The following is a 22047-nucleotide window of genomic DNA, read 5'->3' as shown; positions in this document are numbered from 1 at the left end:
ACCATGCACAGATTCACAAAATGCACAAATGTAAACTCTCTAACAAACTCTCCAGGCTCCTTTAACCAAAGATTTGATGCAAGCTTTAGTATATTGCAATGGATCAGAGTCAATGTAAATCTACCACAAAGCCTTATCAATTGGTAGAAATGATTGGATAAGATAATGTGTATAATCCCTTTTATCTATGCAGAAAATCAGATATTACCATGCCTGGTTTTTTTAAATGTATTTATTTAAGTCAGGTCCATAAGCACCATTATACTGAATACTATTTTAATGTCTCCACCAGCCTGTGGACTATACAATTTGTAAATGAAACTCCCAGGCAATTTAAGTAAATTCTCAGATATACGATTGCATAACATTTAGAAACAAAGCAATAAAAAAAAAATATATATAATAATAATAATAGTATATATATATATATATATATACTATTATTATTATTATTATTATATTTTTTTTATTATATATATTTTTTATATATATATATATATATATATATATATATATATATATATTCTGCCCTACATATAGTCTGCAAATAATGTCAGATTAAACAGTGCAAATGTTTTTCCAGGGATGCAAAAGATTCCACATCTCACACCTGGTATGGTATCAAAAAGCAAAGCAAATCCCCAGCACTACTTTTGATTGTTTACAAGATCCTTTTCATTGGCAATCCAATACCACCAATTACATTTAGGCTCCAATTACACATTGTAAAAATGTTGCTTGGTGCTTTTGGGTTACTAATAAAACGGATATAGTAAACCATCACAAAAAAGTGCACGATATTCGTTATACTTTTGAATATTTTTCCCAATGTTATCCAAAAACCCCGAAAACATATTCATTTTACTACCCATGATTTAAGTTGTAAAATCATAGATATTAACTTTTGGTTCAGGGTCCATGTTACTTTGGTGAGTCTCCAATGGTTTGAGAATTAAACTCATTCAGGTCCCTACTTACTGTACACAATAAATTACTTATCACTACGTTTCCGAGTGTATCGAATACCTTCTCCACGATGAAAGTGTTGTAAAATATATATTTTGTGGTCAAGTTCATTGTAATAAAGCTTTTACAAATATATTAGACAAAATAGTCACATACTCTTCCTAACAACAGAATAAGAAGGTAAACAATAGTTGTATTCTATTTTATAAAATATTATATATTTTTATTTATTTATTATATTAAAATGTAATAATGGATTACGGAGTTAATTTAGCAATTATATGTAGGCTAAAGGGATGTATATAATCTGGACCCTTATTAGAAAAAAAAAAATCTAACTAAAGTTAAAATGCAATCTTCCAGGTTTGCTATGTATAGGACACGATTTTCAATTTGCTTTTTACCACGTTCGTGTTCTATACATTTACAGGATTTCACAGAATACTCACCCAGATATTTTACAAACACATTACATATACATACATACATATATATATATATATATTATAAAAAAAGAAAAGTCTCTTGCACTCACGCTACAGTAGTCCCTTGTTTGCCGGGTGCTAAGCCAGGGCTTAGTTATCCAGAAATCCAAGAAGGTGGCATTGGTATTGATCCTGAAGAAAGTCCCATACAGAGGACTGAAACGTTGATTATTTTTTAAAATATCAACAAATAAAGATTAGAACTTTTTAATTCCAGGAGTGCTGCCACCTTCTTGGAGATATATATATATATTCCAAATGTCCTTGGCATGCACACCTTTTAAAAATAAATATTTTTCAATCTATAAGCCTTGGTGCAACCAGCGTACTATATTATATCCAATAAGTAAAAAAGGTGCACTCAAAAGTCTTAATCCAATAGATTTTTATTGATAATTATTATTTATAATAAATTACACTTTCGATGAAATAATTATCAATAAAAATCACTTGGATTAAGACCTTTGAGTGCACTTTTCAACTTATTTTATATGTATATATATATACACACACACATATTCTACAGACATATAAAATTTGAATTTTTTCCATTTTGAAGGGGAGTCAGGGCCACAACCTTGTTTTGCACCCCTCCCATTTACAGATGCCTTATTCCAGGTCTCTATTTGACCTTGCATTGCAGAAAACCCCATGAGGATACATTTAACAAGGGAGTGAGTTAATTTTATAAGAGCATGCATTAGGTTGTATATCAATCACGCACAAATCTCATGCCTTGTACATTGTTTGCTTTCCTTATACCACTAATGCATATAAGAAGGACATCCACAGGATTGGAAATTAAAATAATATATTGATTAATAACTGATCAGAAACAAAATAAAGAAAACATAGTGCTCATTTTTGCTTCCTATTTTCCCTCAAAATTAAAACGTCATCAGTTATAGGAATAAAATAAATAAATAAAACCGGTGAATATGAGGTCATGGAAAAGTGAAATCATTAGCGCACATGGAAGCTGCAAGAGCAGAAGCGCAAAATAAAAAGTACTCACGCAGAATCTACTGGCCAGAAGTTGATCAGAGTAACAGGACTGAAAGACAAAAAAAATGGGGAGGTGAAGAGAAAGATCGAAATCGCAAGGGAGAAAAATAAATAAATAAATAGATAAATAAAAACATGGAATGATTTTCATGAAATCAACAATTAATGCCAACTTAAGCAGCCAGGGCAGAAACATTTGAAAGAAAAAAAGGCATAGAGAAATACAAGCTGAAACAATAGACTACTTAATAAAGGTCATTATTGGTGATTATGTGAATTCAGACAAAAATGGATTTTGTAACAATTTTTTTTTTAAATTATTTTTAAAATGTTCGTATGTTTAATGACTGTAAAGGGACACTCTTGGCACTCTATTTACTAGCATGCAAATTGTAGTAGTTCGGAGATATTCTCTTGCATGTTAGTAAATCTGTTAAAGGAGTAGGAAAATGGTTTTCTCCAACTTTTACTCCCATCTGCATCTTTATATGTTACACATTTCTGCACATGCCTATTATTTCCTACACAGAAATCAACTGGACATACTTGAGCATAAGCAGTCCAGCCATTAGAGGCTTCCATTCACTTTAGTGGAGGTTCTGTACATACAGTAGAAGCTCCCATTTATTTCTATTGTGTTAAGTTACCCTTACCAATAGGACAGAAGAATGACGTGCATTAAGGAGACACTGTAGGCATCACAACCAGTGCACTCTTGTAGGTATGGTGCGAGGAGTCACCGAGAGACATTAGCTGTTAATCTGTCAAACCATTTACGGTTTGACACGTACTTTATGGTATTGATCACACGCAGTCCGTTAGATCTGATATAGCAGAACTGCTTACTTCCACGTTATCATGTCAACTTATACCAGGTTTGGACAGTACTTATTGGCTGAGTGTGGTAGAAAATTATTACGATTTAAACGTGATCAATTCAGAGTGAAAGTACCGTGAACAACGGACACACCAACGTAAGTGTTAAACGGTTTGTAAATGGTTTGACAGATTACAGGTGGATGGCACATAGGGACTGCTGTCAGCGTAGCCACTAAAGCCCATTGGACTGGTTATGATGACTAGATTGTCTATTTAAGTGTTTTGTAAAAAATTATAATTACTGAACACACTACACTGACTCACTGTGCAGAAATTGATCTAGCAAGTTAAAAATACTTTCAATATAAATATTTAAAAGTATTTAATAATTTAGTCTCTAATCTCAGTTTACTGCTACTTCTTTGTATATCACTGCTGTGCCAACATGTCATTTGCTGACACAGATTACTAAATAAAGCAGTTATCATTTAGCACTGATACGTAAAGACATAACTATTACTCATTGTGAGTTCCAGGAAATATATTGGATATATATATTGTGGTGGGACATGCTTTCGAGTCTTAGAGGGTGGTGCAAACAGTAAAACAGGGCAGACTACCATTTGCCAGGAGAAGTTAGGGTGCCAAATTATAAAATTGCTAATGAAAGCAGGTCTTTTGTGTTCATCTGATGAGAGCAAAGCCCACACAGTTGGGCAACCCCATTTACTAGATTATCTTGTATGAGATTCTAGTATACAGTACCTGTAAAAGGTGATTAAATGGAATATCTTGCATCAGAATTTGAACTGATAATCTCAAACTTGAATGCATCTGTTTATTATTAGGCGTCATCATGTCCAACAAAGAGAGATGAATTGATTTGGGTTGCCAGAATGGAAATAGTTAAAATTAAATATTACTGCTATATTGCAATGAGATATATGTCAATTAGATTGTAATGACTTTCTTGTGCATACTGTATAAGTTGCCATAGATCACATCCTGTGTGGATTATAAAGTAGTCTTGATACAGACAGCAGAGCGCCATGTAGGTAAAGTTAACACAGAGTAATTATATACATCAGCCTGTGTTTCCTGCTGCCAAAAGAAAGCTAAACAAGTGCAGTGTGCAAAACAAAAAACAAAGAGAACAAATGTTTTTGCTAGAGAGATGAAAGGTGGGTCCGCAACCACCATGCCAATTACTCACGTTTCCATGTTGTCCCCTTCTAAGACTGTTTGAACAGGCAGATAACCCATTCTTGGGTGTTTAGCAAAGTATCTTTTTGTCCTAAATTTATTCTTCAGAACCTTTGCAAAGTCCCGAACATCTTCGCCAGATGTGGTCTAATAAAAAAAAAAAAAAAAATAACAAATGAAGGACAATAGACTTAATGGGACACTCATTTTTTTTTTAACATGAAAGAAAAATGCACAAAAAACAAAAAACAAAACTATATATATATTTTGTTAAAATGTATTTTACATTACATGTGTTCCTTTATTACTGTAAAAATAAATATCAAAAAGGCCATTAAACTTATAGGAGAAGCCTCTGACTTGGTGTCCACGTGCACGCACATCTGGTCTGAGGTTTGAAATGGAGAAGCCGGTCTGAGGTCTGTGAGGAAGGCAGGCATACCCAAGTAGAGCGTACCTGCCACTTCCGTTATCCCAGGAGTGTTAATGGAAGGAGACTGCAACTCTCAGTGGCTGCTTGATTGACAACCAGGGGGCTGTTGCCTAGTCATTTTTTTAAAAGTGCTGATTTGCCATAGAAATCAGCACTTTTATAAACTGGGGTTAAACTAGGATACTCCTCACCCATAAACCACTTAATCATGCTGAAGTGTTTTGGGATGTGAAATGGTCCTTTAATTGTATTACAGCACCAAGACACACTCCTCTTCTAAAGTGCTCTTCATTAACCCTGATAACGTGTCTAATTAGATGTTACTCACAGAGAAGCATTGAGGTCATACAGCACATGCCTCAGTCCAACAACCCATTACTTTTCTTTGAGAAGGATTGAGGTCAATCCTTCTCATAAATTAGTATACACAACATTGGCATTCTTTGCATGCTGACTTCCGACATCGAAATAGATTCAATAATTCAGCATATTTCAGTCTGGAGGCCCTTGTGGCTGTTTGTCTGACAGTCACTAGAGGTGTGGAAACTGCAAAAAGTAAACAGTGACATTTACAGAAATTGAAGTTTTTCATTTGGCTGCAGGAGTTGCACCTATGCCCCAAAATTACTTCATTCAAAATTATGTAGTTTGGTGCTTAGATTGTCCCTTTAATAAGTATGAACAAATAAAACAATTCCATACAATAAAACTATAGATTGTAAATATACACACATATACATTATAATTTTTGTAAAGCGCCAACAAATTGCGCAATGCTTTACACTGGATGGACTAACAGACATATATTTGTAATTTGTTACCAGACGAGTTAGATGCACAGGAACAGAGGGAGGACGAGGAAGAACACACACATACCCAACATATCTCACGTAGTCAAAGTGCAAATGGAAAATAAGTAAATATTGTTACACTGGGATATAAAAGTGGGTTTAAGCTCTGTTTGTTCAGAATTCTCCTTGCGAACATAGGCATTGAGGTATTAAAGGTTTTACAGGAAAGCATTTGGCACTTACCCATTATTTAGTGGCTCATGACAATGTGATTTAGCATTTCTTAGTACCTTTTATTGTACTTCAAAGTTCAAAGCTAAATTCAGTCATGGATCAACGTTTATTTAACCAGCAGCCAAAAATCTTGGACCATACAACACCTGAGCACCAATAAACATTTTAAGCCACTCCATATAACTCAACACATGAGTGCATTCAAGGATAGGGACTCGTTTGTTATGCATTGCACTACACAAGACAGCAACTACAATAACATTTACAAAGTCACAACAATGAATCAGAAAGAAAAAAAAAACAACCTCAAACATTTTAACTGTGCTTAACTGTTTGGTTGCATGTATCAAGTCACTTCATAGGTCTTAAAACAACTCTCAAAGAACCATAAACACATAAGGTAGCAGTTATGGTTAACAATTTGCTGTTTTCTTAATCCCTATATAGACTTTTGAGCAGTTATTCCAGCCGTCGTCAACTAGTCAACACATTTCAGGAAGCTTTACTTTGTCACTTGACTGGAAAATTATTTCTATGGCATAAAGATAATATTGAAAAAGTCAACCTTCTATTATTAGCCTTTATATAGCATTTTACAATTAAAGGGGATATTTGAAGGTGAACAAGGCTCTGCTCAAACAAGTTTGAGGTAGACGGATATATACTCATAAGTGCCTTGCCCGAAGATTCGAAACGGTGTTCCCTAGTTCATATAGTAGTTGAAATGAGCTCTACAAATATTAAGTAAACAGCAAAGATTTAAAAGAAAGCCAGTACAGACCACATATTTTCTTTTCTTTAAACTAGAGACTATTAACTCCTTAGTGCTACAGTCCATTTGCTTGCCTTTGTCTAAATAGAAGATGAAGATTTACATTTTTTGCGGTGTTTCTTCAACCACATTTCCGTCTTTCTCTGCTAAAGCGCCGATGCTTAACATTTATTGTCTTTTTAAAGTGAACGCATATTATATGTTGTGTTTTTATAGGTGAACGCTCACATCTTAGGATGTTTTTTTATTATGTCTATCCCTAGACCAGGCATAGGCAACCTTCAGCACTCCAGATGTTCGGACTACACCTCCCATGATCCTTTGCCAGCATTATGGGGGATGTAGTCCACAACATCTGGAGTGCCAAAGGTTGCCTACCCCTGCCCTAGACGTAACAAATGCATATGTGAGAAAATGAAATTAAATGTGGAAATCCACACCTCTTTATTCTGCAACTGGGTGCCTCCAAATAGCTCCCTGTCAATGATTAGTATAAGCTCTGTCCTTTACAACTAGCAGTCAAAGGGAAAGCATACAGAGAAAAGGAGAAATGAAACAATCAGGGTTATTTACTAAAATGGGGGGAAAAAATCTATTTATTTTCCCCCCTCAGCTTCTGTAGCCTGGTCTGGTTGCATTTCTGAGTGTGGAGAAGGGCAGCACACGGCATCATATCTCCAACTCATAACTCTCAAGTAGCTCCTACACCAAACTGCTTTGAGGTACCCGAAGGTACCCCAACATGCCAAAAGGGGCCCCACTGATGACGTTTAAAATAATAATAATAATAATAATAAAGTGCAATTTTGCCAGTATCACAGAAATGAGGTTAAATTTTTTTCTGTATCAGGCTTGAATGGGTTTTAATACACTAAAGTTCAGTGTACATTGACTAAATTCCCAAATAAGGTATTTTAAAATTATGTTATATTCCTGCCTGGAGCTGTGGCATTCAGCAATAATCTTCTATGTCATGTGTGTCAAAATGCACCCATTTAGCTGTTGGTGGAGTACATGATTGTCTGCCAACCACAGGCTTGCTTAGCACCTTGGGAGCTTAGCTTAGGAACAACTATGGGAGAACATCACCTTTAATACCCCTGATCTTTTGTTAGCATCTTGTGGACCATGGGCATCTTGACGATTATTGAACATGTACATCACATTTAACCAATGAGCTGCTCACCCAGCATAACCAATGCATTTGTGCATATTAACCCTGAATATTCCGTAAGCATCATTGAGCATGCTTATCCTGAATAGTCAGTGATCTATGTGTACCAACCTAGAATAACCAATGAGCTGCACACTGGTAGCCTACATAACCAGAAATGTGCGAGCCGCTCATCCTGAATAATCAAATAACTGCATACAGTCATTCTAATAACCAAAGATCTGAGTGTGCTCATCCTGAATAAGCAATGATTTGATCATGCCCTACCTGATTAACCGTGCTGAGTTAGCACAGTTGGCTAGGATTGGCACTATGTGCATCAGCTATGCAGTGTGCATGCAAAACCCCTTTATCTGACTAGGTTCACTGGCATCCCGTGATGGCCTATGGAATACTGTTATGCAAGCGATCTCAGCAGATTTCCTTGTTAGACAATATTCACATACAGAAAACAAATACCAAAAGGCTAACAAACATAATTAAGTTATATGTGTATTACAATAATTTTATAATCATAGAAATATATACATTTATATTATAGATGTATTTTATGCATGCTTTTTACAACCGAGAGTGTTTCCTGTAACATGTCTGTTTGTTAGTTTACATAAATAACTCATTGGGCAGTTTCCTGATTAAATCTCTGGAATGGTATGCATTGTATAGTATATGCTACTGAAAAAGAGAATTGCAGTGTTGAAAAGGACATATACTGCACGAGTTGTATATTTATATGTATTGTATGTGAATGTTTTTTTGGCTCAGTTTTTTTTAATCTTAAGTATTAAAGGATGTATGAAAAAAAAGAAAAAAGAAAAAAAACTACCATTAAAGGACCACTCTAGTGCCAGGAAAACATACTCGTTTTCCTGGCACTAGAGTACCCTGAGGGTGCCCCCACCCTCAGGGACCCCCTCCCGCCGGGCTCTGGAGAGAGGAAGGGGTTAAACTTACCTCTTTTTCCAGCGCCGGGCGGGGAGCTTTCCTCCTCCTCTCCATCTTGATCGCGACGTCATCGGCTGAATGCGCATGCGCGGCAGGAGCCGCGCTCGCATTCAGCCGGTCGCATAGGAAAGCATTTACAAATGCTTTCCTATGGACGCTTGCGTGCTCTCACTGTGATTTTCACAGTGAGAAGCACGCAAGCGCCTCTAGCGGCTGTCAATGAGACAGCCACTAGAGGATTTGGAGGCTGGATTAACCCTCATTATAAACATAGCAGTTTCTCTGAAACTGCTATGTTTATAAAAAAAAAGGGTTAATCCTAGAGGTACCTGGCACCCAGACCACTTCATTAAGCTGAAGTCGTCTGGGTGCCTAGAGTGGTCCTGTAAGTGTCTCAACATCATGATAGATATTGTCACAGTTCAAATGAATGTTAAAACGTAACTTTTAATAGATATACTAAAATGAAAAAGTGTGTAAAAAATAAAAACAAAAAGCACAAGGCTAAATCTATGTCCTATAATCTGGCTAAGGCACTGACCCTCCAATAGGAGAAATAGCAAGGGAAGTATCGGTGAGAAGATATGAGATACTTAGTAATCTAAAACACTTGCTATAAACAATGTGGCTGAAATAATAGAGGGGAGTGTATAGTGCTTCTATCTTTAGACTCTCCCTGCAGGAAAGAGTCTGCTGGATATGGAAGAAATACCAATGTGGTTGCAAAACTGCTGCACTAGTAGTGAAGAGGCTTCTTCACTACTAGTGCAGCAGTTTTTCAACCACGTTGGTGTGCTGTTTAACCACTTGAGCACAAGAGGCATTTCTTCCATATCCAGCAGACTAATTCCCACAGTATCAGGGAGCTATCTACTAAAAGGCTGAAAGACCTAAATTGGTCTTTCAGCCAAATTCACTAATACTAAGTAAAGATTACTTAGTATTAGTAAATAATATGCCCCTACTCGCTATACCGCGAGTAGGGGCATGTCTGTGGCTGCTCACTGTAAAAAAAAAAAAAAAAAAACAACTGTCCTCCCCCCTGAGCGGTGGGTGGGGGCCCTAAATAAAGATAGGGGGGGACCTACTGTCCCCCCCGGCCCCCCACCCCTGAATATAGATCGGGGCAGAAAATACAGATTAATAAGTAGGTAATCTGGGGGGCTTAGGGGCATTTGGGGGTGACTAGGGGGTCAATTGGATGTAGTGGAGGCGGGAGGGGGGTTTTAAAAACAAAACAAAAAAAACTAGGATTCGGCATGACAGTGCCGCTTTAATGGTAGTTTTTTTCTTTTTTATTCATACAAGTTAACAATTTAGGGGTCATTTTTTCCTACCACTATTGTGTCTCATATCTTTATTTAGGCTCTGTTCTTTTCTTTTTGAATTACTTATGAGTATTAAAGGAACTATAGTCACCTAAATTACTTTAGCTAAATAAAGCAGTTTTAGTGTATAGATCATTCCCCTGCAATTTCACTGCTCAATTCACTGTCATTTAGGAGTTAAATCACTTTGTTTCTGTTTATGCAGCCTTAGCCACACCTCCCCTGGCTATGATTGACAGAGCCTGCATGAAAAAAAAAACTGGTTTCACTTTCAAACAGATGTAATTTACCTTAAATAATTGTATCTCAATCTCTAAATTGAACTTTTATCACATACAGGAGGCTCTTGCAGGGTCTAGCAAGCTATTAACATAGCAAGGGATAAGAAAATCTTAATTAAACAGAACCTGCAATAAAGAAAGCCTAAATAGGGCTCTCTTTACAGGAAGTGTTTATGGAAGGCTGTGCAAGTCACATGCAGGGAGGTGTGACTAGGGTTCATAAACAAAGGGATTTAACTCCTAAATGGCAGAAGATTGAGCAGTGAGGCTGCAGGGGCATGTTCTATACACCAAAACTGCTTCATTAAGCTAACGTTGTTCAGGTGGACTATAGTGTCCCTTTAAAATAAAATAAAAAATAAAAAAAAACATATGACATTTCCCAATAATAACATAATTGTTCACCATTTAGACTGGATAGTACTTACGGGAGTGCAATATTCCACCATCGGATAGTGCATTTTGTGGCCTTTTGCAACACGACCAGAAAAGAAGCAGCTTTGGCAGATGTCATAGTTAAAGTGCTTTAAACTTCGATACCTAAAGAGAGCAAATAAGTTATTACCCAGCAACATACAGAAGAGAACATCATTAGTAGCCGCTTAGGCTGCATGTAAATTAGCCTAGAAAGTTAAATGTAAAAACATTCCACGGGGTAAAAGTGCAAAAAAATTACAAGGTGTTCTTTGTCGATTCATGTTTTAGATTATAAGCGATTGCAAAACAGTTTTTCTTCTTGTTAACATGCAGAGTAAGCCAATGTATTTTCATGCACTTCTGGCACTATATGAAATCCAGCATCGTGTCACCCTACAAGAAGGAGAACCTGGGGTTGTTCACTAAACAGTGAATCGTAGCGATTTACATCATTCCCAAATGGAGCTATATTCGCAGCTTGGTTATTTAAGCCTGAACCTTGCAAACCAGAGCTCAATTCACCACACCTTATTGCTTAGTTGATAAACCCTCTTGCATCACTCCATGGTGAAGTTTTTTTGCCACACTATCAATTCACTTCTCATGTATGTGGATAGGATTTTAATCCCTCTACTAAATATATAATTATTCTCAAGGTGACATCCTTTATTTTTCCATTTTCAGACATTTTATGTAATTTTAGGTAAATGGGGCTCAATGTTGATAAGTAAGTGCACAAAAAAAAAAAAGAAAAAAACAACAACATTTAACATGAAAATGCCCTGTATTATATTTTGAAGAAGTCATTGTGAGGTCAATCTGGGCTTTTAAAATATACAGAAAATCCCATTTATAAATAGACTAAAAACCACAATTGCTACTATTCAAAAAATATTATTTTCTTAATGTTAGTTCCTCTTTGATATTGCAACATACATTACTAACCCAATGCCAGGTTTCCCTTTGTGAATCTCTAGATTTTTAAGGGACACGTGGATCAAACTATGGCTGTAAACGTTACCCACCAAAAAACTTTTATTATCAACCTTCCCTGTCAATATACATCTGCCAATTTTAAATAGGAAAACAATTTGCATCTAATAACCAACATAAACAGTTACTGCTGATCAATTATGCAAATTACGTTTTTTTGTTTTTTTTACTTTTTCCATGAAATCTAGGTCGCTACGTGAGATATTAACACTACGGGAAACAAACCGTGATGGTAGAGACAGGTCAGATCCAGGAAATCTGACACGCAAAAAGAAAAAAAAAATCATAGGTCTCCAAAATAGCAGAGATAAGGTCAGCCTGTAAATGGTTTATAAAACCTTTGATGACAGGTATAGTTTCAACATATATAAAAGCCAAAAAGCTAAGAAAAAAAACAAACAGTTTTTTTCCATAATTTTTTTTTGTTAATTTTCTTCATTTTTTCAACTAAAGTTGTTGCCAATATGTGGTGTCTTACATTGATAACTGTATGATAATGTTTTAAACTAAGGGTCCCACTTAACACATTAAAGAAATATGATGTAAGCTGAATGGCAGTGAGAGACCATGCATTCCCTTGGCTGGAGTTTTACACCTTACATACAAGGTTGAGGTCATGAAACGGTAGATTTAGTGATTCTGTAAAAGTTGAAATCAAAGATCAATCAAAATTAACTTTAAGAACCCAGCCTACAAGACCTCAAATCAGTTTGGGAATGAATAAGAAGCAAAGTGATTTTGTGGGAGAGATTTATTAAAAGTGTTGTGATGGCAAACGTGGTACAAGGTCATAAAAGAGTAGCTATCACCAATGGAATATGTCTGGAGATGCCATTAGTTTCCATGGAAACTACCCCACTATTAACACTTTGATAAATGTCTTCCTGTATGTTGGGAGTAAAACTGAAGCCATCTAATCCTTGCATAAACCTTTCCACAATAACATGGCATTAAAAGATTTTAAAAAATAATATATCATAAAACACACCCACAAATAAAAAAATATATATATATTCTGCAGCAGATAATTTTCAAAAACTGTTGCACAATAGTTTGTTCCTTTTCAATTTTATGAAGCATTTCATATCATTTGAGATCACAACCATTCAGTATTTTAATACTCCAGAGGTGCTTGTGTTTTTTTGTAGGACGTTTGGGGAGTGAATAAAAAGCTGCCATTTTCTCTGTGAGGTAGTTATGATTTCACAGTCTATTGATTAAATGCATTCTGCGAGATTTCTAAGGGGAAGTTTACAAACCACAGGACATAATGTGGAGCATTTTGCAGGAAGCTTTGATTTCTCATGTTCCTTTTCAAAAACTCATTGCAACAGATTAACCATGGTACTTTGTTATGGGAAAAAAAAACATCACAGATAAATAATTTATGAGATTGTACTGCTCAGAGCAGAAAGAGTGCAAGGAATCATTTCTGATTAACTCACTCATATATTATCTTAAAAGAACTGTATGTCAATAGTACTTCTTTGAAGCATATAAAAAAAATCCTTACAATATGAGATAACCAAGAATTGCATTATTATTGGATGGGACAGGAAAGCAGATATGTCAACTTGTTATGTGAATGGTCTGCATACTAAAATGTGCAGCTGTAGAGAGAAGCCACATACAATTCAAATACATCACACAGACACCATTTATTTAATGCTATAATCCTATAAATTCTATGGGGCTCTTCAAGCAAAATGACAGACCGTATAACAAACCATGAGAGCTGCATTCAGTTCAATAGCAACTCACTGGTTCATTGTATCAATCATTTGGATTGTCTCACGATGTCTCCATTTTAAAATTACCTAATTTTGTTCACTGTGAGGTACTTTATGTTTATGGTTGTCCCAGGTCTGACAAAAATAAGCAGCCTTCTACAATACTTATCACACTAGGGTAACGGTTCCCAAAAAAGCCCTTATGGCCCACCAACAATCCAGGATTTATGTATTTCCCGGTTTTATTCCAATGGAGATACAGTTAAAACCTGGACTATTCGTGGGTCTTGAGGTCTAGTTTTGGAAACACTGCTTTCGGGGTTCCATCAGTTCCTCCTCATATTGGAAGGATAATCTTTGCTCCACCCTGTTATTTCCTGGAACATTAGATAAACCAGTCTCTGCAAATTCAAAGGCTAGTTAACCAAATATTCAGGAGCAGAGTGATCTATAAAGTTGTGGGGTGCTTGTCAATGTCATTGAGCCAACCTAGGGTAAGGATTCCCTTCCAGTTATTGTATAATGTTGTCAAACTCCATTATTGGCTACTAATTTCTCACGCAGCTTTATCATTAAAATGTCAACATCTATTTGCAAGGTGAAGAGTAGAAACTGGGATTTAAGCACTGAGGCTGGGTATAAGTACAAGTACAGCTCATTTTCTGAAAGACCTGAGCCATGCCACACAGCAACAGCGGCCAAGAGAGAAGGACAGCTTCCTCTCAAGTTTCCCTATTTAAGAGGGACAGTTCTGATTTTGGGCCCATTTGCATCTGTCCCTCTTTTCTATTACCTCCATATTATTACTATGACTGTGTGTATAACAGAGTTCCACAGCAATAATATTCACAGTAATGTGTCTTTAAAGTACAATAAAAGGGTTTAGAAATCAGTCTGTGTAAGAAACATTGTTCTTGTTCTAAATTACATTTTAGTTTAATAAATTGGTATTGATAAGTCACCTAAAATTTCTCATAACAGCCCAGCTAATTGTCAAAATTACAATGTCCCTCTTTGACAATTTCAAAAGTTGGGACAAATGTGAAAGTAAAAAAAGGATTGAATGGGAGAGACACTAAAAAAGGGGCTTGGGGGGGCGGAGCCTAGCAGCCAAGCAGCCCAGACGTGTGCAGCATGAGCTCCCACGTCTGGGGACGAAAAATTAGGTATTTCACCCAGAAATAGACACCTTTAGACCGCAGCTTCTACTAATCAAACCCGGGAGAGGCTGCTGCACCAAACGGTACCTCTCCCGAACTTCTACGATATTGGACCGACCAAACGAGGCCTGCGGCCTACAAAGGGCTGAGCCCGGGAGAGGAGGCCGCTCTCCGGGATATCAAGCAGAAGGTGGGCACCCTGAACCCCCCCTCCCCCCACGACTCCAACTCCTAACTAAAAATTGTGCAACGACAAATATATACTCCATTGTTAATACTGTTTACAAAGCATGAGGATTGTCTTTGGGGTACCCCGTGCACGCTTGTTATTCCATATGCACTGCAAAAAAATAAAATAAAGGGGGCTTGGGGAGAGAGCGCATTGTCAAAGTAAGAAAATCTACTATGCTCTGAGTATGCTATAAGAAAACAATAGAGCCGTTAAGCAAACTATGCAGATTATAGGAGTGGAGATACGGTTTCTAATTTACTAGGCAGTTTCCTACTTTAGGATGTATAATGTGTCTCCCTGCACAGAGATGATGAGTGAGAAAAATAGTGCCATTTTGACAATTTGAGCTTAAATATATTAGGATCACCATGTGTGACAAGGTTACTAAAAAAAAATAAAAAATCCAAAAAGACCAACATTTTATTTTAAAATTAGAGAAGTTGTATAAATATTTATTAAAAGTGCATCACTTCATTGTGCTACAGTTCTACACCATTATTTTGCAGTTTATATCTGCACATGGAATATTAGAGTTAAAAAAATAATTATTAATATATTATTAAATTTCCTATTACGCCATTTTGATAAAATGTATGATACCTTTGTGCAAGTGTAATGATTAAAAAAAAATAGATTGCACTGGTAAAATAAACATAACAGTTATTTAAACATAACCCCCATAGTCATTAAGTTTTATTTATAGCTCCAACTGACATTTTAGGGGGTATTTATAAAAATATAGATTTTTTTAGAAGAGCAGTGCAGAGTTCTAAGAGTGACAACAATCACTACAGAAAACAATGAAATGGTATACATGATCACTGACTTTCTTAATTATTACATTTTCAGAATGCTTGATCTTTGTGCTCTATTTACAAATCCCCGGTTTCGACAAGATGGCTGCCCAACAGGTGACATATGTGGTACTTTTTCAAGAATCTTTTGTGCATTCATAGAAAGAAAATATGAAATTACGATAGGTGACATTCTCCATTCCATAAAATCAACGTACAAAAAACAGGCTGTGTATGAAGAAATTCCCCCAAACTATTTTAAATATAAATAACGTGCAATAAGAAAACCCCCCCCCCCCCAAAAAAAAACAGATATCAAACCCCAGAGAAGCTTGATTGTGTTACCTGAATCCAATAATTGGGCATTCCTTACAGATGTTACACTTTGCTTGATGTTTGGCAGTTTCAGCAGCTGCCACTCTATGAAGAACTGGCAACCAGACCATAGACTGTGGTTCCAATCTCATCCAATCCAAGAACAATGCTGCTTCAATTTCTGGTTTATTGTTAGCCTATAGGTCACAAACAAAAACATGAATGGCATTACAAAGGGTTTAAAACAAGGTCAAAAACATGATCATAATAATTCTAAAAACAAATATTTATTTATTTTTGTGTGTATTTTTTTGGGACAATTTGTTTGGATGCAACACTGTAACAATGTGTAAAAAAAAAAGACAGAACAGTGTTAACATGTTATACAACAGACCCATTATATTATACAATTGTTGCGTGCTAGTTATATAGATTATTTAGCATGTCTGATACTCTTAACTCCTTCAGGATGGAGTCAATAGTACACGTTCTGATCATAACAAAATGTAAAGTGCTCCCTCGCCAGCACCGCCCGCACAGATTTTTACCTAGCCGCCTGCCTGTCTGGACTGTTAGCCGCAAGGCTAACATTTCCCCTGGGCATTTGGGGGTGGCTTTTTTGCCGCTCCCTAGAAAATGCCGCCCAAGGCAAATGCCTTGTTTGCCTCGCAGCTAATCCGTCCCTGGTTAAAACCTGAGGGACCTGGCACCCAGACCACTTCATTGAACTGAAGTGGTCTGGGTGACTATAGTGTCCCTTTAAACCCATTTAAATGGGGACGGCATAGAACGCCGTAACAGCGTTAAGGGGTTAAGAAAGTAAAATATGCATTTTTTTTTTAAAAACAGAATTTTTTTTTGTGTGTGTGTAATTACTTACAATACAACAGTATGAACAAAAGTGCAGTATAATAAAGTTGACATAGATTGTGATAAACACAAGGCGATACTTCTGCACACATTTTTGTATTAAACGTAGGCATGTATATTAACGTTTTTCCAGCAGTGTTCCACGCTAGAGGGCTCCATAGACGTGATGCATAAACATCAAGAAAAGGACATTAACAACTACTTTATCAAAATAAACAAAAATGCTTTTGAGAAGGTAAAAAACAAACAATTAAACAGTGAAATTTTTAGTCCATCATGACTCAGCCTCGCAAAACGTGAAGAAAAGTGAAGCAAGATAACCAGCACTCCAATCAGTCTATGGCCGCCAAGGGCAAGACACAGTGCCGTAAACTGGTGCAGTTTCTCAGGCCTAGCTTCATAGGTGCTGGCATTAGCGGTAACCAAACATGGTGGTTGACCCGTTGTCGCCTGCCATTTTCATCTTCTTACTCCAACATGTTGTGCCTATTTGCCTATGTATGCCCAGCAGCAATGCAGGTCTTTACATCAAAGATTTTGTCCAGCCAAGACAGAGCACTGGATGTCATGCTGAAGTAATCAAGGGGGCATGTGGCATCCACCAAGTTCAGTGTGGTGCTTGCGATGCTGCCTATGTACCACATGTCCCTGATTGAACTGGAGAGCCTTCAAGGTGGGAACCGGAATCACCCTCACCGGTCGAAAAAGGGGGAGGGTAGCGGGGCACCAGCTAGTGCCGGGCCAGGAGATCAGCAGTCTCTCCCTTCCACAGTACTTGCTAGGCCACACAAGTGGCGGCAGAGAACTCTATCTGGATGGCTGCAGATGACAGAGGAAAACACCCCCAGACCAATCAATCGATTCGGGGAACAGAGACTTCTCAACCAGCCACAGATAGAGAACCAGAATAAGATGTAACCAAACTAAATCTAAAGATCCATGAGGCGCTCTCCTAAAACACATCCAGCTGCCATAACAGTCAGGCTCTGAAACCTGGAAGAAATTATAACTTTTTATTCCACCTCCTTCAATAGAACGATCGCTTTATTCTATGTCTTGTTAAAGGACCACTATAGGCACCCAGACCACTTCAGCTTAATTAAGTGGTCTGGGTGCCAGGTCCAGCTAGGTTTAACCCTTTTTGCAGTAAACATACCAGTTTCAGAGAAACTGCTATGTTTACCTATCGCTTAATCCAGCCTCTAGTGGCTGGCTCATTGATTCACAGTGAGAAGACGCCAGCGTCCATAGGAAAGCATTGATAATGGCTGAATGCGCGCGCGGCTCTTGCCGCGCATACACATTCAGCCGGTGACGGAAGAAGAGGGAGGAGAGTCCCGGCACCGAGGGAGCCAGATGCTGGAATTAAGGTAAGGGATTATGCCCTTCCTCCCCCCTCAGCGCCACGGGAGTGGGACCCTGAGGGTGGGGGCACCCTCAGGGCACTATAGTGCCAAGAAAACGAGTATGTTTTCCTTGCACTATAGTGGTCCTTTAACATTTTTGAAAGTACTTAACCATATTCTACGTCTTGCAACATGAGTAATTGGTTGAGCGTCTTTCTGTCCCACGTAAGTGGAGTAGCAATTTTGGTGTAAAAACCTTGTCCCTGCAGTCTGTCAAATGTAATATTGGCATTTCTTAGAAACGGCAATGTTTACATTAATCAGTCAGAATGCCTCTAGTGTTTAGTGTTTTATGAGAGGCATCTAATTGGATGAATGTGGTGATTGCAACAAATGCCCTGTAGGTTCCAAATGTTTCTCCATGAGAAGCATTGGACTGCCACAATATCATCTACTGGAATAATTTCAGAGGAGCAGGAGCTACTCAGTGAGAGCGATAAGTTGCTGGATAAACTGTTTATTTTTCTTCCTTTTTTATTTTAACAATGGGGCTGAAGCAAAACAAACAGGTGAACAGTCTGTTATAATTAAAAAATAAAAGTGTTCCTTTAATATTTCTCAATGGATTGACCTATGTATCTCTCTTGTGTTTTTTGCTTGAACAAAATATGAAACAAGGCATATCTGTAACAAATGAATAAAGGTAAGAGCACTTACAGTAAAACAGCTCATTTGTAGCAATGGGAACCCACTTTGTTCTAATGATGTTCTACAATTAATGGCTGTGATGAGTAAAATTACTTTTGGCTTCAAGGTAAGTTGTTAAGTTCTGCTCATGTGAAACACATGATTACTACAATTTTACAATCTGAGAAAATAGTATAGGACTTGTGTTGTATTCCTTAAATAAATAAAGTATGTATCAAATTCAAAATCTCATTAAACAAGTCTCCCGCACTAGAAATTTGATTCCTCACTGTAATATTAATCTTTTCTGCAGCATCCCAAGCTACTATCTGCCAATGAAAAATGCTGATGAAATGGGGCTTACGTAAAAAAAAAAAAAAAAAAATTACCTGTAAAACTGGTATATAAAATCTCAATATGTGGAGACACTTCATATTAACCAGAATGGGGAGATGGATCATATATGGAATTTATTTTTATGAAATTGATATATGCCCTTTCACGCCAAGTGATAATTAAAAATCACACCTTTGAAATACGAATTTGAAAAGTAAGCTTAAGTTAACATCACATTTATTATAAAAAAAAAAAGTGCATTTGGTAACTTGATGAGAACAGACTATCAAGGGAGTCAGAATGTGAAGAACTAAAGCGATAACCAATGCAAGAATGGTCATCACGCACACTGGAATAAAATGAATAGTCAGTAGATACTAAATTATCCAAGCACTGAAAAAAAAGATATAAAAAAAAACCTCAACCTTTTAATCACTGTGCATTAAAGAGCTGGATTCCATTACCAGAGATAAAAGTAAAGGGACTTTTTAAGCATGTTGATATAGTAGTTACTATTACCAGATACTGCAGGAACTGTTCTCCAATATTGGTTTACAAAAAAGACACAAATATGGACTAAGGGAAAGGGTTGGCTGGAGGAACAAACAGACGCAGAGGGACTGTGGGGAGAAAAAAAAGAAAAGGTGCTGGGGTAAGAGATACACGGAGGGGCGGAAATTAGATATACAGAGGAGCTGGGGGGACAAAGAGACACAGAGGAGCTAGGGAAGGGGCAAAGAGACAGACAAGGGCTGTGGGGGGACTCCTAGAGGGGTTGGGGGGGGGGGAGGACAAAGACTCTGGGAGGATAAAGAGACAATGTGCTGGAGAAAAGAAACACGCAGAGGGGCTGGAAAAGGGAGAAAGACATGCAGAGGGGTTAAGGGGGATGGTAGAAAGAGAGAGAGGGAATGGAGGGGGAGAAAGCGATACACAAACTGGCTTGGGGTCAGGGCCGGCGCTACCATAAGGCGGCACAAGCGGCCGCCTTAGGGCGCACTGGCCCGGGGGGCGCAATCCTCGGGTGACCGGCAGGAGGAGAGCACCCTGCATAGTGCTCCCCTCCTGCCATTCATTGCGTGTAGAGTTGCCGAGTGGGCCGGCCGCGGTTTACCTGGTCTGACAGGAGATGCAACAAACTGCTTCCTGTCAGACCGGGACAGGAAACAAGATGCTCTACCGTGTACCACCCGCTCAACCACGCAACATGGAGAGAGAGGAAGAGAAGGGGGCACAATGAAAGGTAGGAGGGGGGTGGGGGGCAATAAAAGTTACAGGAGGGGGGACAGGGGACAATAAAAGTTACAGGAGTGGGGGACAGGGGGCAATAAAAGTTACAGGAGTGGGGGACAATACAAGTTACAGGAGTGAGGGACAGGGGACAATAAAAGTTACAGGAGTGGGGGACAGGGGACAATAAAAGTTACAGGAGTGGGGGACAGGGGACAATAAAAGTTACAGGAGTGGGGGACAGGGGACAATAAAAGTTACAGGAGTGGGGGACAATAAAAGTTACAGGAGTGGGGGACAATAAAAGTTACAGGAGTGGGGGACAATAAAAGTTACAGGAGTGGGGGACAGGGGGCAATAAAAGTTACAGGAGTGGGGGACAGGGGGCAATAAAAGTTACAGGAGTGGGGTCAACAAAAGTTACAGGAGTGGGGAACAGGGGACAATAAAAGTTACAGGAGTGGGGGACAATAAAAGTTACAGGAGTGGGGGACAACAAAAGTTACAGGAGTGGGGGACAACAAAAATTACAGGAGTGGGGAACAGGGGACAATAAAAGTTACAGGAGGGGGGACAGGGGACAATGAAAGTTACAGGAGGGGGGGACAATAAATGTTACAGGAGTGGGGGACAATAAATGTTACAGGAGGGGGGGACAATAAAAGTTACAGGGGGGGGACAATAAAAGTTACAGGAGTGGGGGACAATAAAAGTTACAGGAGTGGGGGACAATAAAAGTTACAGGAGTGGGGGACAATAAAAGTTACAGGAGGGGGGGACAATAAAAGTTACAGGAGGGGGGGACAATAAAAGTTACAGGAGGGGGGACAATAAAAGTTACAGGAGGGGGGACAATAAAAGTTACAGGAGGGGGACACAATAAAAGTTACAGGAGGGGGGGCAATAAAAGTTACAGGAGTGGGGGACAATAAAAGTTACAGGAGGGGGGTAAATAAAAGGTACAGGAGGGGGTAAATAAAAGGTACAGGAGGGGGTAAATAAAAGGTACAGGAGGGGGTAAATAAAAGGTACAGGAGGGGAGGGGGATAATAAAAGGTTCAGGGGAGGCAATAAAAGGTGGGGGACATTTAAAGGCACAGGAGGGGAGGTGGGACAATGAAAGGTGTAGGGGGAGGGGGACATTGAAAGGCACATGAATGCTGGGGGGCACACAAAGAAACTCATAGAGGCTGAATGTACACGGGGGGCGCAAAGCTATACACAGAGGAGCTGAGGGAGGACACATAGATAGACAGAAGGGTTGTGGGGAGAAAGAGACGTACAAAGGGGCTGGAGTAAGTAAAAAAAATACACAAATGGGTTGTAAGAAAAACACGAGGAGATAAAACACAGCAAAGCGGGTGTAAGATACACAAAGGAGAAAAAGGGAGTAAGATATTCGAATCATAGGATATAAAACACTGAAGGGGATAAGAAATTTAAAAGGGGGGTTACATGACACACAGGTGAAAATGCATTTTTTTTCTCCCCTGTAGTCAAA

General features: G+C 38.1%; 1 protein-coding gene across 3 annotated transcripts in view; it reads right to left on the bottom strand.

Moving 5' to 3' along the window:
• DMD (dystrophin) overlaps window positions 1-22047 on the bottom strand; it is a 2317639-nt gene that overhangs the window by 58832 nt on the left and 2236760 nt on the right. For all 3 annotated transcript variants that reach the window (XM_063457949.1, XM_063457957.1, XM_063457965.1), the window contains 4 exons: window positions 16108-16274; window positions 10865-10976; window positions 4489-4625; window positions 2467-2505 (listed from right to left, as the gene is read on the bottom strand). In XM_063457949.1, coding sequence (XP_063314019.1) covers window positions 2467-2505; window positions 4489-4625; window positions 10865-10976; window positions 16108-16274 — 455 coding nt within the window. The remainder of the gene's footprint in view (window positions 1-2466; window positions 2506-4488; window positions 4626-10864; window positions 10977-16107; window positions 16275-22047) is intronic.

The sequence above is a fragment of the Pelobates fuscus genome, chromosome 1 (genome assembly GCF_036172605.1).
Source record: "Pelobates fuscus isolate aPelFus1 chromosome 1, aPelFus1.pri, whole genome shotgun sequence".
Classification (NCBI taxonomy): domain Eukaryota; kingdom Metazoa; phylum Chordata; class Amphibia; order Anura; family Pelobatidae; genus Pelobates; species Pelobates fuscus.
The sequence above is the reverse complement of the archived record's forward strand: the minus strand, read 5'-3'. Positions and strand labels throughout refer to the sequence as shown.